At 39.3% G+C, this 24159-nt stretch overlaps 2 protein-coding genes across 2 annotated transcripts in view; one reads left to right on the forward strand and one right to left on the reverse strand.

Moving 5' to 3' along the window:
• The window catches only part of CLHC1 (clathrin heavy chain linker domain containing 1), a 40202-nt gene extending 18948 nt beyond the window's left edge, over positions 1–21254 (reverse strand). The window contains exons 1-7 of the mRNA XM_044263970.1: positions 21231–21254; positions 9460–9647; positions 6579–6712; positions 4417–4618; positions 4191–4303; positions 3712–3805; positions 2262–2368 (exon numbers count right to left, since the gene is read on the reverse strand). Coding sequence (XP_044119905.1) covers positions 2262–2368; positions 3712–3805; positions 4191–4303; positions 4417–4618; positions 6579–6711 — 649 coding nt within the window. The 5' untranslated portion in view covers position 6712; positions 9460–9647; positions 21231–21254. The remainder of the gene's footprint in view (positions 1–2261; positions 2369–3711; positions 3806–4190; positions 4304–4416; positions 4619–6578; positions 6713–9459; positions 9648–21230) is intronic.
• A 416-nt stretch (positions 21255–21670) lies between these two features.
• On the forward strand, positions 21671–24066 carry RPS27A (ribosomal protein S27a). Its single transcript, XM_044263977.1, has 6 exons — positions 21671–21710; positions 21812–21876; positions 22379–22433; positions 22839–22924; positions 23279–23410; positions 23880–24066. Exons 2-6 carry the CDS (start codon positions 21829–21831, stop codon positions 24027–24029), a joined length of 471 nt encoding a protein of 156 aa, XP_044119912.1. The 5' UTR covers positions 21671–21710; positions 21812–21828; the 3' UTR covers positions 24030–24066.
• The last annotated feature ends 93 nt before the right edge of the window (positions 24067–24159 follow it).

The raw sequence follows: 24159 nt of genomic DNA on the forward strand, positions 1-24159 counted from the left end.
TATGTATATGGCAACAAATTTTTCATGTTCAAATAAATGTAAAAGAACATTTTTTGGGGATGCCTGGGTGGCTCAGTTGGATAAGCCGCTGCCTTGGGCTCAGGTCCTGATCCCAGGGTCCTGGGATTGAGTCCCACATTAGGCTCCTTGCTCAGCAGGGAACCTGCTTCTCTCTCTCCCTCTGCCTGCTTGTATGTTTTCTCCCTCTCTCTCAGACACATACATAAATAAATAAAATCTTTTTAAAAAACACATTTTTTTCAAACTGTTGAATTTAAAGGGCTTTGGAGGGAAAACTAATCAAAAACAGGCTGTATATATTTGACATCAAAAATTTCCATATAAAATGAAAATAATAGGAAAAATTGTCTGTAACTGTAACCTCCACTGGGTATATTCCTCCTTTACTTATACCTCTGTATTTATTTCTGAGCCTCTCAGTTCTTAAAAATGCAGTTTAGTTTTAAAATAAAACTATTTAGACAACAACTATCTAGACAACAATTAAGTATCACCTAATACTGGTGAATTTCTCAGCATAAGATCCACATACCTAGAAAAGTAATAAAAGTTGGCTCTTTTCCTATTTCACTGGTAATTATACCTATTTAAGCATGTCTTAATTGCATGCTTTGACTTTTATTAAAACTTATGTTCCCTACTTTAAGCAGATCAGTCAAGGGGAGAAGGAAAAAAAAAAACCTTAGGGATATATTAATACCACTTTTAACTTCACCAATTTCAGAACACATCCAAAGGAAGAGTTCCTGGGTATTTGTAAGATGTCTGAAAATTTTTAAGCAAAATACTAAATTTTTCAATGTAAAAAAAAAAAACCTGAAAAATTAAAACTACAAAACACTGCTGAAAGAAATTTTTAAAGACCCAAATAAATGTAGATATACCATGTTTATGGGTTCATTGGACCAAATATCCAATGTTGTTCAATGTCTAATCCTGAACAGAATTTCTTATTGAAATTTACAATCTGATTCTAAAAATTTAAACAGAAATATGAAAGACTCAGAATAGCCAAATTAAACTTCATAAAGAAAAACAGAGTTTGAAGTCTAACACTCTGTTGACTTTATAATAAGTCAACACTTATTATAAAGCAACAATAATCAAGACAGTGTAGTATTAGCATCAAGATAAAACAGATCAGAGAAAGAGAAGAGACCTAAAAATATAAGCACAACTGATTTTTAACAATGGCAATTATGTGGAGAAAGTCCTTTTAGTAAACTATCATGGAACAATTGGATAGCTACCAGCAAAAAAAATGCCTTAACTCATACCTCGCACCACATATCAAAATTAACTCAAAATGAATCAGAGACTTAAATGTAAACCTAAAACTATAAAATCCTTACCAAAAAGTCATAATCATAATCATTGGAGTCAAAATCAGCAGATTAGAAACAGATTTCTTATGTATAACACTAAAGTTACAATCCATAAAAGAAAAACAAGCTCACAAATTGGACTTCAACAAAATTTATAACTTCTCCTAGATACTCAAAGAGAATGAACAGGCAAGCCACAGACTGGGAGAAAATATTTTTAAATCATGTATCTGATAAAGGATTTTTATTCATACAATGGAATACTACTCAACAATAAAAAAGAATGAAATACTGATAGATGCAACACATGTATGAATTTCAAAATAGTGATCCTGAGTGCAAGAAGTCAGTCAAAAAAGATTACATACTATGTAATTCCATTTAGGTAAAAGTCTAGGAAAAGCTAACTAATGTTAGCTTTAAAGTGACAGAAATTAGACTATGGTTGTCCCTGAGAGGAAGCTGTGGGAGAGAGGAAGATGGGAAGAGTGAGGAAGAGTCAGAGAGAAGGATCACTGAGGGCAAGGAGCGAACTTTTGATGACACAAATGCCAAAATTTATCAGACTGTGTACATACATACACTTTTTACATGTATGTCAACTTAAAACAACAAAGCTGTTTTAAAAGGAAGTAGAACAAATTTGACAAAATGTTAACATCTACTGAATCCCGATAGTAAGTGCATGGCTGTTGTATGTCTCTCCACACTTATCTTTATGCTTTGAAATATTTCCTCATTTAATGTGGAAAACCAAATCAAATCCCTCAATGTGACAGCTAAAGAAACTGAGTAAATAGCAGGGATGGGGTAGAGCCTAGATCTTTAGTCTCCTACTTCCAATACTCTTTCCATTCTATCAGGAAAAAAAGTACAATCTGCATACATACATAAGGTTCAGAGAAAAAAGCTTACCCTTAAATTTATTCACTGTCCCAATGTTTTGAAGAATTCTTTTAGGACTGTTTGCTGCAAAACAAGCCGCCTTTTCATATTCACCAAGCGACATTAATTCACTGAACCTACAGACGTTCCATTTTGTTATGTATTATGATAGTACACACAAAAAAGAAAACTAATTAGAATTGTCTAAAACAGACTAAATACAGTAATACAGAAAAATCAAATCTAGATTCATTCATTCAGGAAGATGTTTTTTCACTCTTTCTTTAATATTCTGTCATTTTTTGTATCCTCAGAATAAAACTCTCACCTGACAGAAGACTGAACCTTACCCTGTACTTTTTTCCTATAGTACTTATGACAAGACATAGAAAATGGAAAGAACTTGAACTGAATTCACAATGAGCTTAGATTTTTTTCTCACATATTGTCTGCAGATGAAAAGGGATATCAGGGGAAAGGAGGACAATCGGCTTAGAGACTCAGCCTATGGGAAACAGTAACTGAAACACCAAGAACGTGGAGTTGAAGATCAAGAGGTGTCCTTGGTATTCAGAAGCCTATGTCACTCTGCCAGACATCAGACTCCTAATTAATAACAAGACTAACACAAGAAAAAAAATAATAAGCCTCTACTCCTCTTACTAGGGCAGATTGTCTTCAAATCAGCCCTTACCCATAATTAATAAAACTATGGCAAATAGGATTTACAGTGTTACAAATGAATTTGACACCCTAGAGGAGAAAAACATCAAAATAATACTAATAACCAAAATACATAAAACTTTCCATCTCAACAAGGCTTTTACTCTCATATCTAAACCTGATAAACTTGGAGATGCAGACAGTGTAAGGAAATAGCACAGGCTTTGGTGCCACCCCAAAATGACCTTTGCCCATTTTGTACTATATCAGTAAGACAATCCACAATTTAAAAGTGTTTAACATATGACTAGGAATATTATATATATTCTTTACATTTTGGACTCACAGCTATAAATTAACTCTTAAAGAACAGTCTTAGGTCTTTGTAAGTCTCTATCATACACTATATATAGTAACTTAAACATTAGGGAGAAATGAGAAAAAAATGACTGAATTAGGATAATCTGACTCAAGAAGACATTCTCAAAAACATTTCATAACATCAGGCTAATGGCTAGGAAATGCAAATATATTATATAAATAAAACTTAAATATATCTCCTCTGAAAAATCTTCTGGACTACCCATCTAATATTTTCCACACAAAGAATCTATTTTTTAAAATTCTAGTTTATTTTCCAATTTGTTTGCTAGACTAAAATTGTAAAAATACAAAATCTAGAGATTATAGTTCACCAAGATGCTAAACAAATGCTAAACATGTAATAAATATTAAATATTTACTTAATATTTAAATAAATATTAAATAAATGTGGTAACATTTTAACAAGAAAAATCAAAGCTTTTCAAATATTTGCCTTTCAATGTAGCAAAGCAAAATTTCAGCTCCTTTTGCCTTGCCTGGATCGTCTTCAAGCAGTTCTTCAACAATGCCTTCATCACCTATAATTACTAAAAAGCACCACAGAATATTTAAGATTATCAATCAGTAGAAAATAATAAATATATACATGTTTAATGAATAAACAACTTAATGCTATGGTTTCTAAAAGCACCAATCTCTTCCTAAACCGAGTGGCCTCCCTGTTTGTGTCTCCGGTATTTTCAGGTACAGTTTTAGGTATACTCTCTTTGGCTTACCACATCTACTATTTATTTACCAATTATCTCTTAGCTGTTTAAGGAAGAAGCTCATAAGGTAATAGAGACAAAACAGAAATACATTTTTTTTTAATTTCTTTAAACTTAGCCTAGGAAAATCCTCACTCTTTTGCTTTCTGGAGGGAAAAAATGATGTTTTCCATTATTTGTGGTAATTAAAAAATAGATAAATTACCAGGTAAACTTTTAGTTTTCTGAATATGCTCTACAAAGTCTTCAAATGAGCTGCTCATATCAGATTTTATCCAGGAAATAAGTGCATTTGAAATAATCTGCAGTCTCTGATGACTACAAAGGTAAAAAAAAAATCAATATACTGAACCTAAAATCAAATAGTGGAGTAAAAGAATAAACACAAATAAATGCTTCAAACTTAAAAAGTATATAATCAATTTTCATACCGAAACTGTAATTGTTTGTTCAGATTTTCAGCTAAATCTCTCCGTTTTAATGTCACAATCATTTCCTCATCTAACTCTGCCTTCCTCTGAATTGGTACGTATTTTTTCAACATAGCCTGTTTAATTTCAGCATATTTATCTTCAAGATGTTTCAGGTATTTAGTGAGAGCAACTAAATTGACAGATTCTTGGAGAGTCATGCCTACGGGAAAAAGGGAACAAGTCAAAAATGAAACCATGTTTGGGACTCTTGTGCTCAAATGGCAAGTCTTAGCAAAACAGATCACAGTTTGCTATGCTAAGAAATAATTAAGAAACAGTAGCATGAACTTATAACTTACTGAACATGAACAGAATTAGCACACAATTTTAAATGTGTAGCAGTTTTAAACATATCATCAATGAAGGCTGATTATCCAAAACCTGGCATCTTGAAAAGTTCTTTTTAAGCTTTTTATGTTTTATATTTGAGAGAGAGAGAGAGTTTGTGCACAAGCTGTGGAGTGGGAGAGGAAGAGAGAATCTTAAGCAGGCTCCATGCTCAGTGTGTAGTTCAATCCGGGGCTTGATCTCAAGACTCTGAGATCAGGACCAGAGATGAAATCAAAAGTCAAAGGCTGCCTGGGTGGCCAGTGGGTTAAGTACCCACCTTTGGCTCAGGTCATGATCCCAGAGTCCTGGAATTGAGCCCCACGTTGGGCTCCCCACTCAGCAGGAAGCCTGCTTCTCCTTCTCCCTCTGTCGCTCCCTCTGCTTGTATTCTCTGTCTCTCTGTCAAATAAATAAGTCAAGTCTTGAACTCAAGAGTTGGACGCTTAACTGACTGAGCCACCCAGGCTCCCCTGCATCTTAAAAAGTTTTAATAACCTCACTGTCACACCTTTCCAACCTTTAAATACCACTGTTAGTCAATTCCACCAAGAGCTTCTGCCTAACAATTCAGGCTTTTTGTCCAAAGATTTCTAACCAACGATTCCATTAACCTACAACGGCAAACCCCAGGGTAATCTGTTTATTCCCTCCAAAGCAAAGTCTATAAAACCTGCCAAGCCCTCAGTCCCCAATCCCTCATTGTCCCCCCCCATATTATTCATAACAACCCATTCACAAAACTTGAAATGATTCCCTTATTGAGGCCAGTTGTTGGTTTTTAAAGGCATACATCAAAATTCTCTCCCAGAAACCTCCCTGAATTTATCCTACTCAGTTTTTAATCATTCCCTTACCCTGAATCCTCTCAGCATCTAATCAATTTGACTTACTCTCTACTTATTAATATGTACCTTATTTGTACTTTGACTCTCATAATTTTATATTTGAAAGTGAATCTAGTCCCTGCTTCCACCAAATGCAGGATGGTCGTCCAACCTGAAATCCTCTGGTATGGAGCAGTTCATTATTTTCAAGACAGAGTGTCTTCTAATGAAACCAAATCTGACTTCCTAAAATTTCCACTTACTGATTCTGCCTCTGCATAAACACTAGTTGAAATCCTTAAAAGTTTTGAATACAGTTAGCTATTCTCCAAGTCTCCCTTTTCTCCAAGATGAGTATCTGCAATTCTTCTATCCACGCATCGTACAAACTTCTCAACATCCTGAGGAATTCCAGGATATATTCCAATTTCTTAAAATGTGGCTTAGCTGAAGATAAAGAACCAGTGAATGCTGACATCAATGGGAATCAACAATATTCACTAGAACTTAATACAGTATAGGTTTTTCATATATTATAGCAAGAATTCTCAAACTTGAGAACCACATGAAGGCCTTGCTAAAACACTGCTGAGCTCCACTCCACCCGCCCACCCCAACTCCCACCCCTGGAGTTTCCGACACAGTAAGTCTGCTGCGGAGCCAGAATCTGCATTTCTAATAGGTTTGCAGATAACATCGACATTGATGCAGGAACCAAACTCTAACAGTCCTTCCCTTACACTTTATATAATCCGGCCAGTCTGGAATTCTCTGTCTTTCAAGGTTGTTGAAGTTGTCTCATTCCTTTATATCCACCTGGAGTCCAGGCTAAAGTTGTTCGTGAAGTCTGGCTAAAGTCCTGGTACACTTACAGGCACACACATTGCAGCACATGTACACTGATTTGTATGATAGGTAACAACTGAAAACAGTTGGGATTTCAAACATTTTTAACAAAATACATACCTGGAATAGGTTTTGAAGGATCTTTGGAGAAAGTATGATATCTTAATTCTTTTGCCTCATATTCTGCCCTAAGTTGTTTCATTTTGTCTATTTGCAATTGAATCTTTGAGGAATTATTTTCAATAACCCTCATTCTGAAAAAACAGAAAGGCTTTCTTACATTTCTTTCAAATAGTTTAGTTATTTAATCATAAGATTTAAAGTAAAACAGGTTAAATCATTACTTTATCTTGGCTAAGTATCATTCTGAACCATTATGGACTGAGGTGTTAAGTTTCTGAAACAACGTCCATTAAAAATTAACCTCAAAAGTGAGGAACGGTTTTCTCTCAGAGCATCAATTAAAATCTTACACTACAGGGTGCCTGGGTGGCTCAGTGGGTTAAGCCGCTGCCTTCAGCTCAGGTCATGATCTCAGGGGCCTGGGATCGAGTCCCATGTCGGGCTCTCTGCTCTGCAGGGAGCCTGCTTCCTCCTCTCTCTCTCTGCCTGCCTTTCTGCCTACTTGTAATCTCTCTCTGTCAAATAAATAAATAAAATCTTTAAAAAAAAAAAATCTTACACTACAATTCACAATCTTACTGGAAATGCATACGTGTTAAACATAATAATCTGGCCATAAAGTACTACATGTATTCCCTATAGTTGAAAGTTACCTTTGCAATTAAAATTATTTTTGTAATTATACTAGCTTCCTGTAGCTGCTATAACAAATTGCCAAAAACTTATTGGTAGCTTAAAACAACAGAAATCTATTCTCCTACAGTTCCAGAGATGAGAAATCCACAACCAGTATCACTGGGACAAAATCAAAGGGCTATGCTTCCTCTCAGAAGCTCTAGGGAGGGGCGCCTGGGTGGCTCAGTGGGTTAAGGCAGGTCTCTATCTTCAGCTCAGGTCATGGTCCCAGGTTCCTGGGATTGAGCCCCTGGGATAGAGCCCCACTTCAGGCTCTCTGCTCAGCAGGGAGCCTGCTTCCCCCTCTTTCTGCCTGACTCTCTGTCTGCTTGTGATCTCTCTTTCTCTGTCAAATGAATAAATAAAATCTTTTAAAAAATTAAAAAAAAACCACTTGTGATTGTATTTAAGCCCACCTGAATAATCCAGGATAATCTCCCCATCTCAAGATCCTTAAAATAGTACCATCTATAATGACCCTTTCTCCAAGTAAAGGAGCAATTCCAGGTTTCCAGGATTAGGACCTAATATCTTTGAGGCCATTATTCAGCCCTCGATAATAATTTTGAGCCTAGAGCTGGAGGAAGGATAGCACCTCTTTGTGATAAAACTGTCTTATTACAGAAATGGGGATTTTTTTTTAAAGATTTTATTTATTTATTTGACAGACAGAGATCACAAGCAGGCAGAGGGGCAGGCAGAGAGAGAGAAGGAAGCAGGCTCCCGGCTGAGCAGAGAGCCCGATGCGGGGCTCGATCCCAGGACCCTGAGATGATGACCTGAGCTAAAGGCAGCGGCTTAACCCACTGAGCCACCCAGGCACCCCAAGAAATGGGGATCTTAAAAACCAAGAGCTACCTCTTGGTATAAATTTCTTTTAAGCATCATTTGAAGTTCACTGTCTAGTTTATCACTGATATGTTGGCCCTGGGAGGAAATAACAGATTAAAATAAATTCAGTATATAAATGTCAGTTTCTAGCAAATTAAAAACAAGTTTGTCAGTAGAGAACTGTTGCCCACATCTGATTACAATACAGAGTTCCTGGTACCTACAGATCGCTCAGAGTAAGAACCTGCAGTATTTATGAAAGAGGGACTGTGGAAATAAAATACCCTCTGCCTCTCAACCAAAAACCTTATGCTTGCAGAAGAAGAGCATGTTAAAAGTAAACAGACATGGGGCACCTGGGTGGCTCAGTGGGTTAAGACGCTGCCTTTGGCTCAGGTCATGATCTCAGGGTGCTGGGATGGAGCCCTGCATCAGGCTCTCTGCTCAGCAGAGAGCCTGCTTCCTCCTCTCTCTCTGCCTGCCTCTCTGCCTGCTTGTGATCTCTCTCTGTCAAATAAATAAATAAAATCTTAAAAAAAAAAAAAAGTAAACAGACTCTTGGGGTGCCTGGGTGGCTTGGTTGATTAAGTATCCAACTCTTGATCTCAGCTCAGGTCATATCTCATGGTCAAGGGATCGAGCCTGTATCAGGCTCTGTGATCCGAAGAGTCAGCTTGAGGGGCGCCTCGGTGGCTCAGTGGGTTAAGTCGCTGCCTTCGGCTCAGGTCATGATCTCAGGGTCCTGGGATCGAGTCCCACATCGGGCTCTCTGCTCAGCAGGGAGCCTGCTTCCCTCTCTCACTCTCTCTCTGCCTGCCTCTCTGCCTACTTGTGATCTCTGTCTGTCAAATAAATAAATAAAATCTTTTAAAAAAAATGAGTCAGCTTGAGATTCATTCTCTCCCCACTCCCTACTCACATTCTCTCTATTGAAATAAATACATAAAATCTTAAAAAAAAAAAAAAGAATTGAAGGCAAGGACTCAGATACTTACATATGAATGTTCATAGAGGCACTATTCACAATAGCCACAGAGGTAGAAACAACCCAAGTATCCATAAATAGAAAAACAGATAAACAAAATGTGGTATATTCATACAATGGAATATTACTGAAACTTAAAAAGGAATGAAATTCTGATATATGCTACAACACAGACGCGAAGGTAAGGAAGTTGTTGCTTCTTGCTGTAACTACCTTTAGGATCTCCTTATTTTTGACAATTTCACTATAAACCTAGTTGAGAATTTCTTACTATTTACAATGCTTAGGATTCTGGGGGACTAAGAACCACTGTTTATAGTTACACTGACTAGGTAATACAACCAAGTAACAATCATCACCTTTTGGGCTACTTACTAATATACTTACTTTGCTTCAAGTTGGATTGTTCTTTTCCTGTGATACACCAATGCTGTGGGCTCTGCTGCCAAAGCTTTAAGTTTTCCATGAAGACAAAATGCAGCTCTTTGGCCTTCCTTCACTGTCTCAATAAAGCCATCATATTCTTTTTTGATTGAAGTAAGAATGGATTTGTATGCAGTGACATACTCTATTACCTGAAACATTATTTTTCTTCCTATGATACTGAATTTTTTTTTGAAGACTATGGAACAAAAGCCTTGCAAACAGCTTTGTAGATTATTTCTTAAATGAAACATGATAAGCAGTTAGAAGTCTTAAATTTTAATACCCAGGGTATTAAGACAACTAATATTTACTCAATATGCACTTTGGAAATCATTACAATACTATAAGCTTAAGTATTTTTGCTCTACTTAGTATGAACACATATATCATATGATGTCAGTTAAAACCAATATCAGGTCTAATTATCTCAATTATAGAGTCTTTGAAATATAGAGCGCCTGGGTGGCTCGGTGGGTTACGCCGCTGCCTTCGGCTCAGGTCATGATCTCAGGGTCCTGGAATCGAGTCCCGCATCGGGCTCTCTGCTCAGCAGGGAGCCTGCTTCCTCCTCTCTGCCTGCCTCTCTGCCTACTTGTAATCTCTGTCTGTCAAATAAATAAATAAAATCTTAAAAAAAAAAGAAATATAATTGCCCATCATCCCTTACTATCTCTAAATTACGTCTCTGGCTTCATTCAGTCCTTAAAATCCTGGATTCCCTTCACCTCTCTGTTTTTCTAACCTATTGGCTCCTACTGGTTAATTAATACTCTCAATTCCCCGTTGCATTTCTATTGCTGAGATGTCAAGTGCAACTATAGAAAACCTGCTACATATTCGTAGTTTCCAATGGTGTGTATAAGTACAGATTATCTCCAGAAGGATAATAATAACAGAAACAGTGAGTGCCTGCAAAGAAGCAAAGAGGAAGCAGGGTTTGAGGTTAACAGGACCTAACTTTCCAATCTATATTCTTCTTTATTGGTTTTCTTTTCTTTTCTCTTCTTTTCTTTGTCTTTACTTTTCTTTCTTTTTTCTTCCTTCTTTCCTTCCTTCCTTCACTCCTATCTTGTGTATGCATTATCCACACAAAAATAATTAATAAGCATTTCAATTAAAAAACAAAAACTTAAAATTTATGGTTTCCAAACTCTGCATATGAGGATTTTAGAAGGGATCAATATGTATAGGGAATAGATATGATCAATCCATAATTTTCCCTGAAAGCTGAATATTATGCTGTCTACTCCAGCTACATCTCTAGTCTCTGTTATCCCCCACTGGTTTTCTGTTAGCTAAACAATATCTAAAAAAAAGTATCTGTTCTGGAAGAGATCTGGTCTATCAAGAAATAGTACAAAGAGATCAGTGGTAAATATCAGTAGAGAATATGTGAATGGGAGATACTGGTTGTCTTTTTGACATTATTACCCATCTACCCAAACCAGGAGGACGGCCACCCAGGAACCTTTAATGAAACAGAGGCGATTACTCTGTAGTCTTCCAAATTAAATACCCCACTGTTCCTGGCCATCTTCCACTTCACATGCCTCTAGGATATGCCACAACAATCCAATATAATTTGGGTATGTTAATGGAGAGAACAGACTTGTAATGACACCACAATCAGCTCCCATACTTGCTTGCTAGAAGACACAAATTTCAGAAGAACACTAATAGGAACTGTCAAGAATGCACAGGAAATGCATAAAAGGAAAGGAAACACACTGGCATGCTACAGGTAGAATCCAATTTTGCTTGACTCACAGAAATATTTTAAAATGTAGGAAATTTCACCAAAAACTCAATTTCCATTTCTCCTGAAAACTGAAAACCTACCAACATGAATCCCCATTCCTAATGGCAGTAATCAGCTAGAACTTTAGACTGCATTGGTTCTTCATTTTGCCACAGCGCTCATGACTCCTTATTCTCTTATAGCCAACCTACTTAACCCTGCCATATGGACTTCCTGGCTCTACATCATTCAAGTTTGAGGGTCAGGTTTGCATTAAACTTGAGACTTCGTAAGAGGGGTCTGAGCGAGAAGAGGAAGGGTAGTCATTCCACCTCAGCTCCTATATATGGACACAGGCTACCTGTACATGCTACCAGAAACACAAAAAACAGCCATTTCCAGAGGATAGTTGCCTCCATAATTCACCCTCTTCTATAGATGCTCACTCTTCCTAGCTTTGGTCTTCCTTGCTTACTAAGTATTTGGCTCTTTCTATAACCTACCCTCAATTCTTGTTACAGGAGTCTCAGGTCCTCCTTGCTTGACTTAGGCACCATTCACTGGCAAAATCCTCTATGTGTGATTCTAAGCAGAATTTGGGATTTGTTCTCTGATTCTAAGTACTCAGAGATGCAAGTTAATACTTTTATCATTGCCCAATTAGATCCTTCCAAGGGAAGGAAGATTGGAGAAGGCAGTCAATAATAGCTTTTTAACAATCAAATGTGCTGGAATAACATGAAAATGGAAAGATCAGAAACCCTTGGGTAGCTCAGTTGGTTAAGTGTCTGCTTTTGGCTCAGGTCATGATCCCAGGTTCTGGGACAGAGTCCCACATCAGGCTCCTTGCTCAGAAGGGAGCCTTCTTCTCCCTCTGCCTGCTGCTCCCCCTGTTGTATTCTCACTCCCTGCCCCCCCACCCCCCGCCATGCTCTTTCTCTGGCAAATAAATAAATAAAATCCTTTTTAAAAAAAGGAAAGACCAATTATATTGAGAAACTAGAAGAAAAGTTTCTCTTAAGTACCAAGTAACTTATATTTCAGACCCCTCTCAGTCCTGAAGAACAGGATTCTTTACAAGGCACAAATGTACAACTTATTATTGTACAATGGACAGATAGTCCACATGGAAGTCTTGGGAGATAGGGCGAAAAGGACTACAGATGTAAATATTATCTTTTATTTATTCCCATGTCTTTTTTCTAAGAATTAAATTAACTAACACCACCTCCAAAATGACTTTACTAGAGCTATACTAATTTAAAGCAGACAGCTCTTCATGTAAAAAATCTTCCAACAAGTATCAGTATTTGGGCATGCCAAGATAAGCGTGCCACCATTATGATAACTTTCCTCTGCTGGTTTCAGGTAAGTAGAATCTTAGCATGATTCTTTTTTTTTTTTTTTTTTAAGATTTTATTTATTTATTTATTTGACAGACAGAGATCACAAGTAGGCAGAGAGGCAGGCAGAGAGAGAGGGAGAAGCAGGCTCCCCGCTGAGCAGAGAGCCCGATGCGGGGCTCGATCCCAGGACCCCAGCATCACGACCTGAGCTGAAGGCAGAGGCTTGAACCCACTGAGCTACCCAGGTGCCCCAGCATGATTCTTGATATTGATGCAACCACTCAAAACACTGCCTTTAAACAGTCATACGATATATTCCTTAATGACTCAAAAGTAGTATCACTGATCATAATGACATATAAAATGAGGCTAACCTGCCAATGTACCAATTCTAAAAGATAGTGTTTTTAGATGACTTAAAAGAAAAGACTGTTTATTTTATACTCTTATGAATACTCATCAATTTTCTTAATTCCACTTACAGGTACAAATCACTACTTTGTGCTCATTTTTCCTTAGAGCGATGCACTATGTTTTTAATTAGAGGAGAAAAAAGATTCTTGTGTATACTGTTTAAAAATTAAACAAAAGGGGCGCCTGAGTGGCTCAGTGGGTCAAAGCCTCTGCCTTCAGCTAAGGTCATGATCCCAGGGTCCTGGGATAGAGCCCTGCATCCAGCTCTCTGCTCAGCAGGGAGCCTGCTTCCTCCCCTCTCTCTGCCTGTTCCTCTGCCTACTTGTGATCTCTGTCTGTCAAATAAATAAATAAAATCTTTAAAAAAATTAAACAAAAGACTGAGTTCCTATTTTGCCTGTGACTGTTTTACTCAGAAACCAATAGTCCACAGAATTCTTTTTTTTTTTTTTTTAAGATTTTATTTATTTTTTTGACACACAGAGAGAGAGATCACTAGTAGGCAGAGAGGCAGGCAGAGAGAGAGGGGGAAGCAGACTCCCTGCTGAGGAGAGAGCCCAATGCGAGGCTCCATCCCAGGAGCCTGAGATCATGACCGGAGCCAAAAGCAGAGGCCCAACCCACTTAGCCACCCAGGTACCCCAAGTCTACAGAATTCTTAAGATAAATAATTATTTCTTCTGGGTAAAGAGGAAAGGATGCTGATTCCACTCACTCAACTGCCAGGGCATCTTCCAAGGAGGTTAAAAAAAGGTAAAAACAAAACAAAACAAAAACAAACAAGGAACCAAAGGGGAAACTGCAATTGTTTGTATGGAAAAATAAGTGTTTCTAAAATCTTAAAAAGCAAGATCAAATGTTAGGTAAAGCCATAACATTTTTTAAACTCCTCTATTTCCAGTGTTCGGTCCAGTCAAACCTCTTGCCTACTGGACCTATCAAGACCTCTAACTCACAAAGGGTTCCAACTTAATATGCTAGATCCAATCAAAGCCAAAACTTCCAACAATTAGCAGGTTCCTGCTTGGCAGCCCAATCCCTAACAAATCAGATATTTTTAGATAAAAGACCAAAAGGATATTAGAAGGCACAACTAAGTTGTTGCTAAAAAACTGACAGCCTGTACTCAAGCTAAAACAATCAAAACACTCATTAAGTATCTAGTGATAGAAATCCAGCACTGTATTTTCCCCATTCATCCCTTCCCAATACACTGGATGAACTTCTCAAAATTGACAAATGCCGTGTACTCAACAAGCAGTGATATTACTGAGGCAGGAATATTAGTTGTCAAGACAGACCATTTCCACCCCATGAAAACTCCCTCATCTTATGAGCATTGATACCTTATCAAAAACGTTTCGGTATATGATGTAATATTCATCAGCAGGTCCTTCCTTGTTACAGCCCACTCTTTCAGTTTCTGTGATTATGTATCTTTGCATACTTTCCAAAAATTCCTTGTCACTCCTACTAATGATAGGAGGGAGAACTGCATGTTTATTTATTTCTTGAATGGACATATGTCACAATCTGCACACTTGTTCACCAGAAAAGACTTAAGCATTGACTTGCTTTTCCAAAAAAACCAAACCTTTGGCAAGCCTGAAAGAAAAAAAGACCATCAATTGCTTTGAAGCTTAAAATAAATCAAGTCATTTCTAATAAGTTTATAATAAATTATAATATAAATTTAATTATAATATAATTTAATTTATAGAAATTTAATTATAATATAAATTTAAAATTATAATAAATTAAAATATTTATCTCAGAGATAAATACTTCAACCTATGAATTAAAAGATCTTAACTATTCTACTGTCAAGTGCTAAACCTCTGGGATAGAAATACCAAACACCAGTCAATAAAGAGCTCTTTTTTTAGGAACCAAGCCTATCTGTCATGTGATTGGATGGTTTCTTATGTTTAATTCAATACTTTCTAACAGAAGGTTTACCACTTTGCTTGTTTCACATGAGAAAACCAGTTTGGAAGCCTCCTAATGATATAAACAAGGTCAAATACTTCTCTACCCACGTGCTTACTTGGCCCAGGTAGTCATGATAGCTACAAACAACTCACAAATTTATTTTATGATAAACTTCATTAAAATTCTTATCTGTAAAATAAACATACTAACTAAAAAGTAAGAAGTCAGAACTTCCGCTAAAATCCATCCATCAATGATATCAAAGGTAAGAGTCCTCTTCCAGCACAGTTTCAAGCCGCTACATTCCATTGCTCTTTAAATAAAGAATCATTATCCAGTTGAATACAGAAGTTGATTCCTGAAAACCATTCACATTAACACCAAACAGAACCCATGGCTTACTGAAAAATATCTGGCAAGACAAAACATTTGAACTTTTCCCAATTCTCCCTTACCCATGAATATTCAGCTATAAAACTTGGAAAATAGGGCGCCTGGGTGGCTCAATGGGTTGAGCCTCTGCCTCTGGCTCAGGTCATGATCTCAGGGTCCTGGGATAGAGCCCTGCATTGCATGGGGCTCTCTGCTCAGCAAGGAGCCTGCTTCCTCCTCTCTCTCTGCCTACTTGTGATCTCTGTCAAATAAATAAATAAAATCTTTTTTAAAAAATTTGAAAAATATCAACCAAAGAAAATTAATGAAAAACTAAAAATCAGGGCGCCTGGGTGGCTCAGTGGGTTAAGCCGCTGCCTTCGGCTCAGGTCATGATCTCAGGGTCCTGGGATCGAGTCCCGCATCGGGCTCTCTGCTCTGCAGGGAGCCTGCTTCCTCCTCTCCCTCTCTCTGCCTGCCTCTCTGTCTGCTTGTGATCTCTGTCTGTCAAATAAATAAGTAAAATCTTTAAAAAAAAAAAAAAGAAAAGAAAAACTAAAAATCATACAGAATCCTCCACCCAAACACAATGATTATTTAATATTTTGGTATATTTCTTTCCAGTTTTTATAATTACAAAAATTAGGATCACACTCTATATTCAGCTTTGTATCCTCATTTTTTTTGGAAGATTTTATTTATTTATTTGACAGACAGAGATCACAAGTAGGCAGAAACGCAGGCGTGGCGGGGGGGGGGGAAGCAGGCTCTCCGTTGAGCAGAGAGCCTGATGTGAGGCTCAATCCCAGGACACTCAGATCATGACCCGAGCCGAAGGCAGAGGCTTAACCCACTGAGCACCCAGGCACCCAGTGAAAAAAATTGTATCCTCATTTTTTTTCACTCAATATTAAAAGCACTTTTCCACATTGTTGAATAGTTTTCAAAAAATGACTTCTAGGAACCTGGGTGGCTCAGTTGGTTAAGTGCCTGCCTTGGGCTCAAATCATGATCCCAGGTTACTGGGAGAAAAGTCCTGTTGTCAGGCTCCTTGCTTCAAGGGAACCTGCTTCTCCCTCTGCCTAATGTTCCCCCTGCTTGTGTGCGCTCGCTCGCTCTCTCTCTCTCTCTCTGACAAACAAATAAATAAAATCTTTTTTTTTTTTTTAAGATTTTATTTATTTGACAGACAGCGAGAGGGAACACAAGCAGGGGGAGTAGGAGAGGGAGAAGCAGGCTTCCCACTGAGCAGAGAGCCCAATGCAGGACTCTGGGATCATGACCTGAGCTGAAGGCAGATGCTTAAGGTCTAAGCCACCCAGGCACAGCTCAAATAAATAAAATCTTAAAAAAAAAAGACTTCTAATAATTGTGTATTTGACTAGCACACCATACTTAACTTAATCATCCCCCCACTGTTGAACATTACCACTATAATGCTGTGATGAGTAAATGTCTAGATCAATTTTACCATGTTTTAGTGATGTAATTGATATCTGGCTATTTAAAATCACATGGCCTATAAATCCTGCCCACAGGTCATATGCAGGAGAAGGGAGACACCAAAATACTTACCAAAGTTTAAAAGACCTAATTTACTTTATGCTGATGAACTGGACAATGAAAAACCAGTTTGTAAATGAAAATAGGTAGTTCCAATAAGGTAAAAACCCATAAATGGATCAACAGTTTTCCCAAGTGAGAAATCAGTTTCCTTATTCACTCATTCAACTTATTTTTACTGTTTACTAACTGCCAGCATTATTTTATAGCTAGATTTTCAGTAATAAATAAGTTCTTGGCTCCTTTGAGCTTACAATCTAGTAGGAGAAACAAACTATAAATAAACAATGTGATTTCAGATAGTAAAAGACAATCGTGTAAGGAGGAAGGATTGGGTGTGACCACTGGAGAGTTAGTGGTTATATCGGAATACCAGTGGCCTCCTATTAACTTTAGGATAAAATCTAAGTTCCTTCACTTAGCCTATGTACAGCCTGTAGGAACTGGGTAGTCCAAATCTTTCTCCCTGTCTAAATTTTTGTGCCCTTGCCATGAATTTGCTGAGAGTCCTGCATTGATTCTCTCCCATCTCTGTATTCTCTCTCTCCATCCTCAACACTCCCTGCCCCCACTGAGATAACACTCCTATTACCATCCTTACTCAGTTGGCTTTTACTCATTTTTCAGATCTCAGCTTATATAGCTCCAGGAAAGCTGCCCTGAATTCCTTTAAACTTGGTCAACTTCTACATTCTCCCATGGAACTGTGCATATCTTCTATCATGGTATTAGTACTCGGCCACTCTATAATAGTGTTCTGTTTATATTCTCTATTTCTCCCAGTAGGCAGGAGCCAAAATATTCTCTATCCCCATTATCCTTCCCTACCTATATGCATTCCAGTGCACAGTACAGTTTCTAGCAGAAAATGTACTAAAAAATGCTTAATAATCAACAATCACTTAGCAATAATGTGGTCTGCTCAGAAGACATGACTTTGTGGTGCCTCAAACTACAACACAGCTAAAGCGACTGTTTCTCAGCATCTACAAAATGCCCGAGTCACATAAACCAACGCAGATGACCTTTCACTCACTCATTCATATTGGACACAAAGGGATACAGAGAAAACAATTCACAAAGATTCCCAGTCAAGTCTATTGGACTAGTTAAATAACCCATTGCTACAGAGCAGAGACGGTAGTGTGACAGAGGTGGGCACAATGGACTCCAAAAGCCAAGAGGGACACTTCACTAGTTTGTGGGAGTGGGCAGGGAAACATCAGGAAAAACATCTAATGGAACAACACCTAGGGCAATGCTTATGTTGTGTTGCATTTATTTATCCAATAAATTGGGGGAAGCATACCTACTGTGTCTGTCACTATTCTAGACACTAGAGATACAGCACTGAACAAAACAAAGTCCCTAACCTCCCAGAGGTTACATTCAAACGGAGAGACAGACAACACCCCCAAATACAGATGACACATGAGGCTAAGTTATATAAACAAATAAAGCAAGGAATAGGGACTAGAAAGAAGGTGGGAGGGTGCTATTTTATACAAGGCACTATGCTGGGAGAGAAGAAAGCCCTCACTGATAAGGTGACATTTTAGGTTATTTTTTGTGTTTTGTTTTGTTTTAATTTATTTGACAGAGATCACAAGTAGGCAGAAACGCAGGCAGAGAGAGGAGGATGCAGGCTTCCTGTGGAGCAGAGAGCCTGATGTGGGGCTCGATCCCAGGACCCTGGGACCATGACCTGAGCTGAAGGCAGAGGCTTTAACCCACTGAGCCACCCAGGCACGCCAAGGTGACAAGTAGTTTGAAGATCACTGGGAGGAGTGCTTGATGCAGACAGATCAGCAAGTCCAAAGGCTCAAAGCAGGAGAGCATCTCTGACAAACACCAAGAAGGCCAGTGGGGCCAGAAGAGAATGAGAAAGGGACAAAGAAGGTAAGGTCAGAGAGGTAGCTGCCAGATCCTATAGGATATAAGGCCTTGAAGTCAGGACCACTACCAGTTCCACCATGGGGCATGTTTGCACAAGTTAGAAAAAGGTGTCCCTTTTACTAGGCAGAATTGGCAAGAGAAAAAATGGGCTGGAACATTGCCTTGTCGTGCCAGTGCTGGAGCAACAGCCTCACTTAAAGGAATTTATGTTTCACTCTCAGAGACATAGGAAGCCACTGGAGGGCTTTAGACAGAAGAGTGATAGCTGACATACATTCTTTTTTTTTTTTTTTAAAGACTTTATTTATTTGACAGACAGAGGTCACCAGTAGTCAGGCAGGCAGAGAGGAGGAGGCAGGCTCCCCCCGGAGCAGAGAGCCCAATGCAGGACTCTGGGACCATGACCTGAGCTGAAGGCAGAGGCTTTAACCCACTGAGCCACCCAGGCGCCCGTGACAGACATTTTCAAAGAGTCTTTCTTGATGCTCTGTGAAGACAAGGGTCAAAGCTGGAAGAACTATTAGGAGGTTACTGCAATAATCTGGCCAAAAGATAATGGCAGCTTAGATCACAGCGGTAATAGCAGAGGTGGTGAGAAGTGTTCTGTATACCGAAAATGAAGCCAAGAAGAATTTGCTATGTATAAGAGAGTATGTGGATATGAGAGAGCAGTCAAGGATGACTATGAAGTTTTTGGCCTTAGCAATGAGAAGATGGGAATAGCCATTTGCAGAGATGGGAAGAGCAATTTCATGAGATCAGGACTTCGGGCTTGTCTGAGAGGTATTGAGTAGTCAACTGGATATGTAAAGGCAGAGTCTTAGTGAGTGGTCTGAGTGAGAGATAAGCTTATCAGTCATGTGCATATAGATGGTATTTAAAAGTATGAGATGGATGGGGCACCTGGGTGGCTCAGTCCATTAAGTGTCCAACTCTTGATCTCAGCTCAGGTCTTGGGGTCATGAATTCAAGCCCCACATTAGGTTCCATACTGGGCATGGAACCTACTTAAAATAAAAATTTAAAGAAAAATAGAGTTATGAGGCAGAATGAAAATGAACTGGGAAATGTCAAAAAGCAGAGTTCTGATGAATTGGCCTTGGTGGGGGGGTTGAACTCCAAAGTTTAGAGGTCTGGTAGATCAAGAGAAAGCAGCAAAACAGCTTGGAAAATTTCCAGGAAAGTAGAAGTAAGAGAGGTATCCTGGAAATCAGGTTAAAAAAAGAAAAAAAAAGTTTCAAAGAGGGAGAGAGTAAGCAACTGTGTCAAGTGCTGACAGATCAAATAAGATTAAATGACCAGTGAATTTAGCAATATGGTGGTGATTAGTGACCTACAAGAGCTATTCCACTGGAATGGTAGGGACAAAAACCTAATTGAAGTAGGTTCAATCAGTGGAAGGGGAAAACTGGAGACAGTGGGTACAGACAACCTTTGAAGTTTTGTTGTAAAGATGGAGACAAGTTGGCAGAATATGGGATGAACAAGGTTCCAGGAAAAAGAAATGGATTTTTCATAAGTGCCAAAGCATAAGAGAGGTAAGCTAGGAACTTCAATTAGCTCAATCATTAAAGTGTAAAGTGAGTAATGGGTTTGACAGAATAGGCTTAAAGGGAGGCAGAGGCAGAATATCATACTAAATAATTTGGATTTTTATCCTGAAGGTGAAGTAGAATAACGATATAATCACCTTTACTTTTTAGAATATTCTGGGGGCAAAAATGAGGATGGGTTAGAAAAGGAGAAAGACAAGACAGATGAGAAGTTAGAGAATTAATTCTTCCAGGAGAAAATTAAGGAGAGCCTGAATTTGGGGTTGGGGCTGCAAAGGAGAGGGCATACAGAGATAGAGAAGACATTGGGAGGGTACATTAGAAGAGATTCCCTGGTCTGTGCAGTGGAGAAAGGCCTGAGGAAGGTGTGACTTGCTTCTAATGGGCCAGCCTTCCTAGGAGAGAACCCTGCACATACCCTCAAATTCTTCCCCTTGGAAGATTTCCTTCACAACCATTCCCAATGTCCCGACTTGGAAATTCTACAACCAACTACTCATTCTGCAGGATTCTTTCCCATATGGCTACATTTTAAAACCTGAAAACTCCGAACATTTTCAACATATTACCCTGTTTCACACTAAAGAGCCCTACACCAGGCCCAGAACCTTTCTCAGACTGGGACAGATTTGGGGGTTGAAGACGGGGAGGAGCTACAGCTGGAAAAAGATGAACCCAAGGTTTTGAATACTACCTATCTTTGGCTGGAGCTGACCACATGAATTCCCTTCCCTCAGAGGCCAAAGCGACTGAGGGCACATCGCCGATCCCCCGCCCCTCACCGCTTGTGTCTGTGAGTGAACGATACCCTCCTTCCCCAACCCTTCGCCCGCTTCTTAACCTTTCCTCTTAGTCATTTAACCTAGTCTGGTTTCCACCTCAAACCATTATTCCGCCTCTACCATCCTCCCTCCTCACCTGAACCCCTTCCTCCAAACACTGACTCCAACGCTTGTATATAGTTACTAGGGAACCGTAGATGTGGAATTGCATCTTGGGACAAGTAGTCCTAACTAAAAGAAAGCAGTGGAAAACTACAATCCCCAGAAGACAGTTCCATTTCCTTCCTTTTCCTCCAATAAGGACCCCCCTCAACCCCACCCCCTTCTAAAGACCCTCCTAGCCACGTGGCTTGTATGGGCAAACCCTTTTAAAGCCATTTTTCGTTTGTTTAAATCCCCTATTTCGAGAGCATTCTGAGGGTTAAAGTGAGAAACAAGTTCAGGTAGGAAAGGAGGAATGAGTATCATGGCCGCATCTGGCGGCATGTGGTTAGACAGCCGCTGTAACAGCAGTCCGGCATTTGACGTGGTCGCCTAAGAGGTGGGGCCTCTGGCGGGGCCGCCAGGAAACCCCGTGGGCCGGCGCCTTGCTTTCCTTTCCGATCCGCCATCTGTGGTGAGTATAAGCTCTCGGGCCCCTCTGCGGCCAGCGGCCTATCTGGTGCACTGTTCTGTGTCCCCACGTCTGACCCTTCTCCTCCTTTTCCTCAATCTCAGGTGGAACCGCCGCCAGGATGCAGATTTTCGTGAAAACCCTTACGGGGAAGACCATTACTCTCGAGGTACGGGTCAGGTGGCGTGAGGAAGTCAAGGCCTGAATAAGGGCCTGAAGTGAAGTCTGGGACTTCCCCCGCTTTCTGCCGTAAAATGCGCTTAAGAGCCTGGGTTCTGAAAACTGACCCTGAATTGAGGGTTGTTGGCTGAGTAGGGGCTAGGGCTGGCTTTCGATATCTGAAGTACGGGCTCTCGCCTCTTCAGCAGTTCCGGCCAGGTAGCCAAAGCAGGGGGCCCGCGGTGGAGGGAGGGAGGCGCTCCCACCGGTGGGCGCGAGCACGTGTGGCGCAGTCGCCGCTGTGGGACCTGGGCTGTGCTCGGCTCAGGAAGCGTGCTCGCCGGAGGCAGTCCTGGGGCGGTTGCCTGCCCCCTCGGTGAGTGGTCAGCTTTGCTAGGGTAGGCTTCAGCTCTCCACCTGCTAGGTTCTGTGGTAACTTGCAAATTGAATCGGGCGTTTTTTCTGGTTTTTTTTTTTTACTGATACCGGTATTTGCATTTTTAAACTCCTAGGTTGAACCCTCGGATACAATAGAAAATGTGAAGGCGAAGATTCAGGACAAGGAAGGCAAGTAATATTTCCTAGTTCAGGAAATTAACCTGTGCCGGTGCCAGCCTAACTACTGGACATACGTGCTGTTGGTGGGGTGGGAAGATGTCGGATTGACAAAGTGAAATGCTTTTGAAATAATAACAAATGTTTGTGAGCCTGGGGCCAACGAGGGCTGCTCTTCCTAATTGTGAACTTGGGTGAGCTATTTTAATTCTCTACCCTGCTTCATCTAAAATTGAAGGTAGTAGTAATATGTGTTAACTGTTACTGGGATTAAATAAAGTCAGTTGGGCAAGCGTTTAACATGCCTAGCCTGTAGTAAGAATTCAGTGACTGCTATTGGTACCCTTTATCTGAGTAAGGATTATCCATAAATCTAATCAGATGCCCTTGTTCTGATGTGACTTTATTTTTTAATAGGAATTCCTCCTGATCAGCAGAGACTGATCTTTGCTGGCAAGCAACTGGAAGATGGACGTACTTTGTCTGACTACAACATTCAAAAGGTCTGTTTGGAGGAAAAAGCAGTCCTTTAAATGTAAATCTTTGTAAGTTTTGATGAGCACACAAAAGTGGGGGAGAATAACGTTAGCAATAGATTCCTTGGTGACTCTTGCATTAACATTTCAGAGACACTGCTGCAGTTTCTCAGAGCCTGGATTGTGTAGATTGCTTCCCATGGTGTGACTTAATGTGTTCTTAAATCTCCTTATAAACAGTAGTTGATTCCCCCTCCCTCAAACTTACCTGTGGTATTGTATTTATCACATCCAGTTAGAAGGTGTGTGAAGCTAGTTGCCCCTTAGTGGAATATGAGCATTAATTATTTTAAAGCCTATTTCATCCTCTTCCATCAACAGGAGTCCACTCTTCATCTTGTGTTGAGACTTCGTGGTGGTGCTAAGAAAAGGAAGAAGAAGTCTTATACCACTCCCAAGAAGAATAAGCATAAGAGAAAGAAGGTTAAACTGGCAGTCCTGAAATACTATAAGGTGAGCCAATGTAATAAAAACGTTGCTGGGTGCCTTGTTAGCACAGTAGGTAGTGTGTCAGTTTCATAAAAATGTTTTTATCCACAGATATAAATTATGTTTGCATCTCTGGTTCTAAACTTTCTATTAAATTTTTGTTATATAAATTTATAAATTTTTGTTTTCTGTTTGGTATTTGAATAAGCTTCATATGATGAGGTTCACTTTTAGCTGCTTATTCCAAACCAAGTTCTGATTTTGAAGTCAGATCTGGTTTAGGTCTTAACTCTCAACCGCTTGCAAGGCAAGACTTTAATGGGCTCTGAACTATTTTGTTGTGATAATTACTAGTGAGGATTTTGAGTGCTTTGTTTTTAAATACAAAAAACTGCACTGTTTTGCGATATTAAAGGTTGAATTTTGAGTCACTTAACTTAAACTTCAGAATATGTTATAAAATGATCTTAACAGCAGGTTTGTACTTATTTAGGTGGATGAGAATGGCAAAATCAGTCGCCTTCGTCGGGAGTGCCCTTCAGATGAGTGTGGTGCTGGAGTTTTTATGGCTAGCCACTTTGACAGACATTACTGTGGCAAATGTTGTCTGACCTATTGCTTCAACAAACCAGAAGACAAGTGATTATATATGAGTTAATAATAAAAGACATGAACTAACATTTAATTGTTGAATTTTATTCCAGCGACTTAGAGTGGTTTTTAAGTATCCAACTGATGATCACACCATTTTGATAAACTATACATACTTTGGC

This window comes from Neovison vison, chromosome 8 (assembly GCF_020171115.1).
Source record: "Neovison vison isolate M4711 chromosome 8, ASM_NN_V1, whole genome shotgun sequence".
Lineage (NCBI taxonomy): Eukaryota > Metazoa > Chordata > Mammalia > Carnivora > Mustelidae > Neogale > Neogale vison.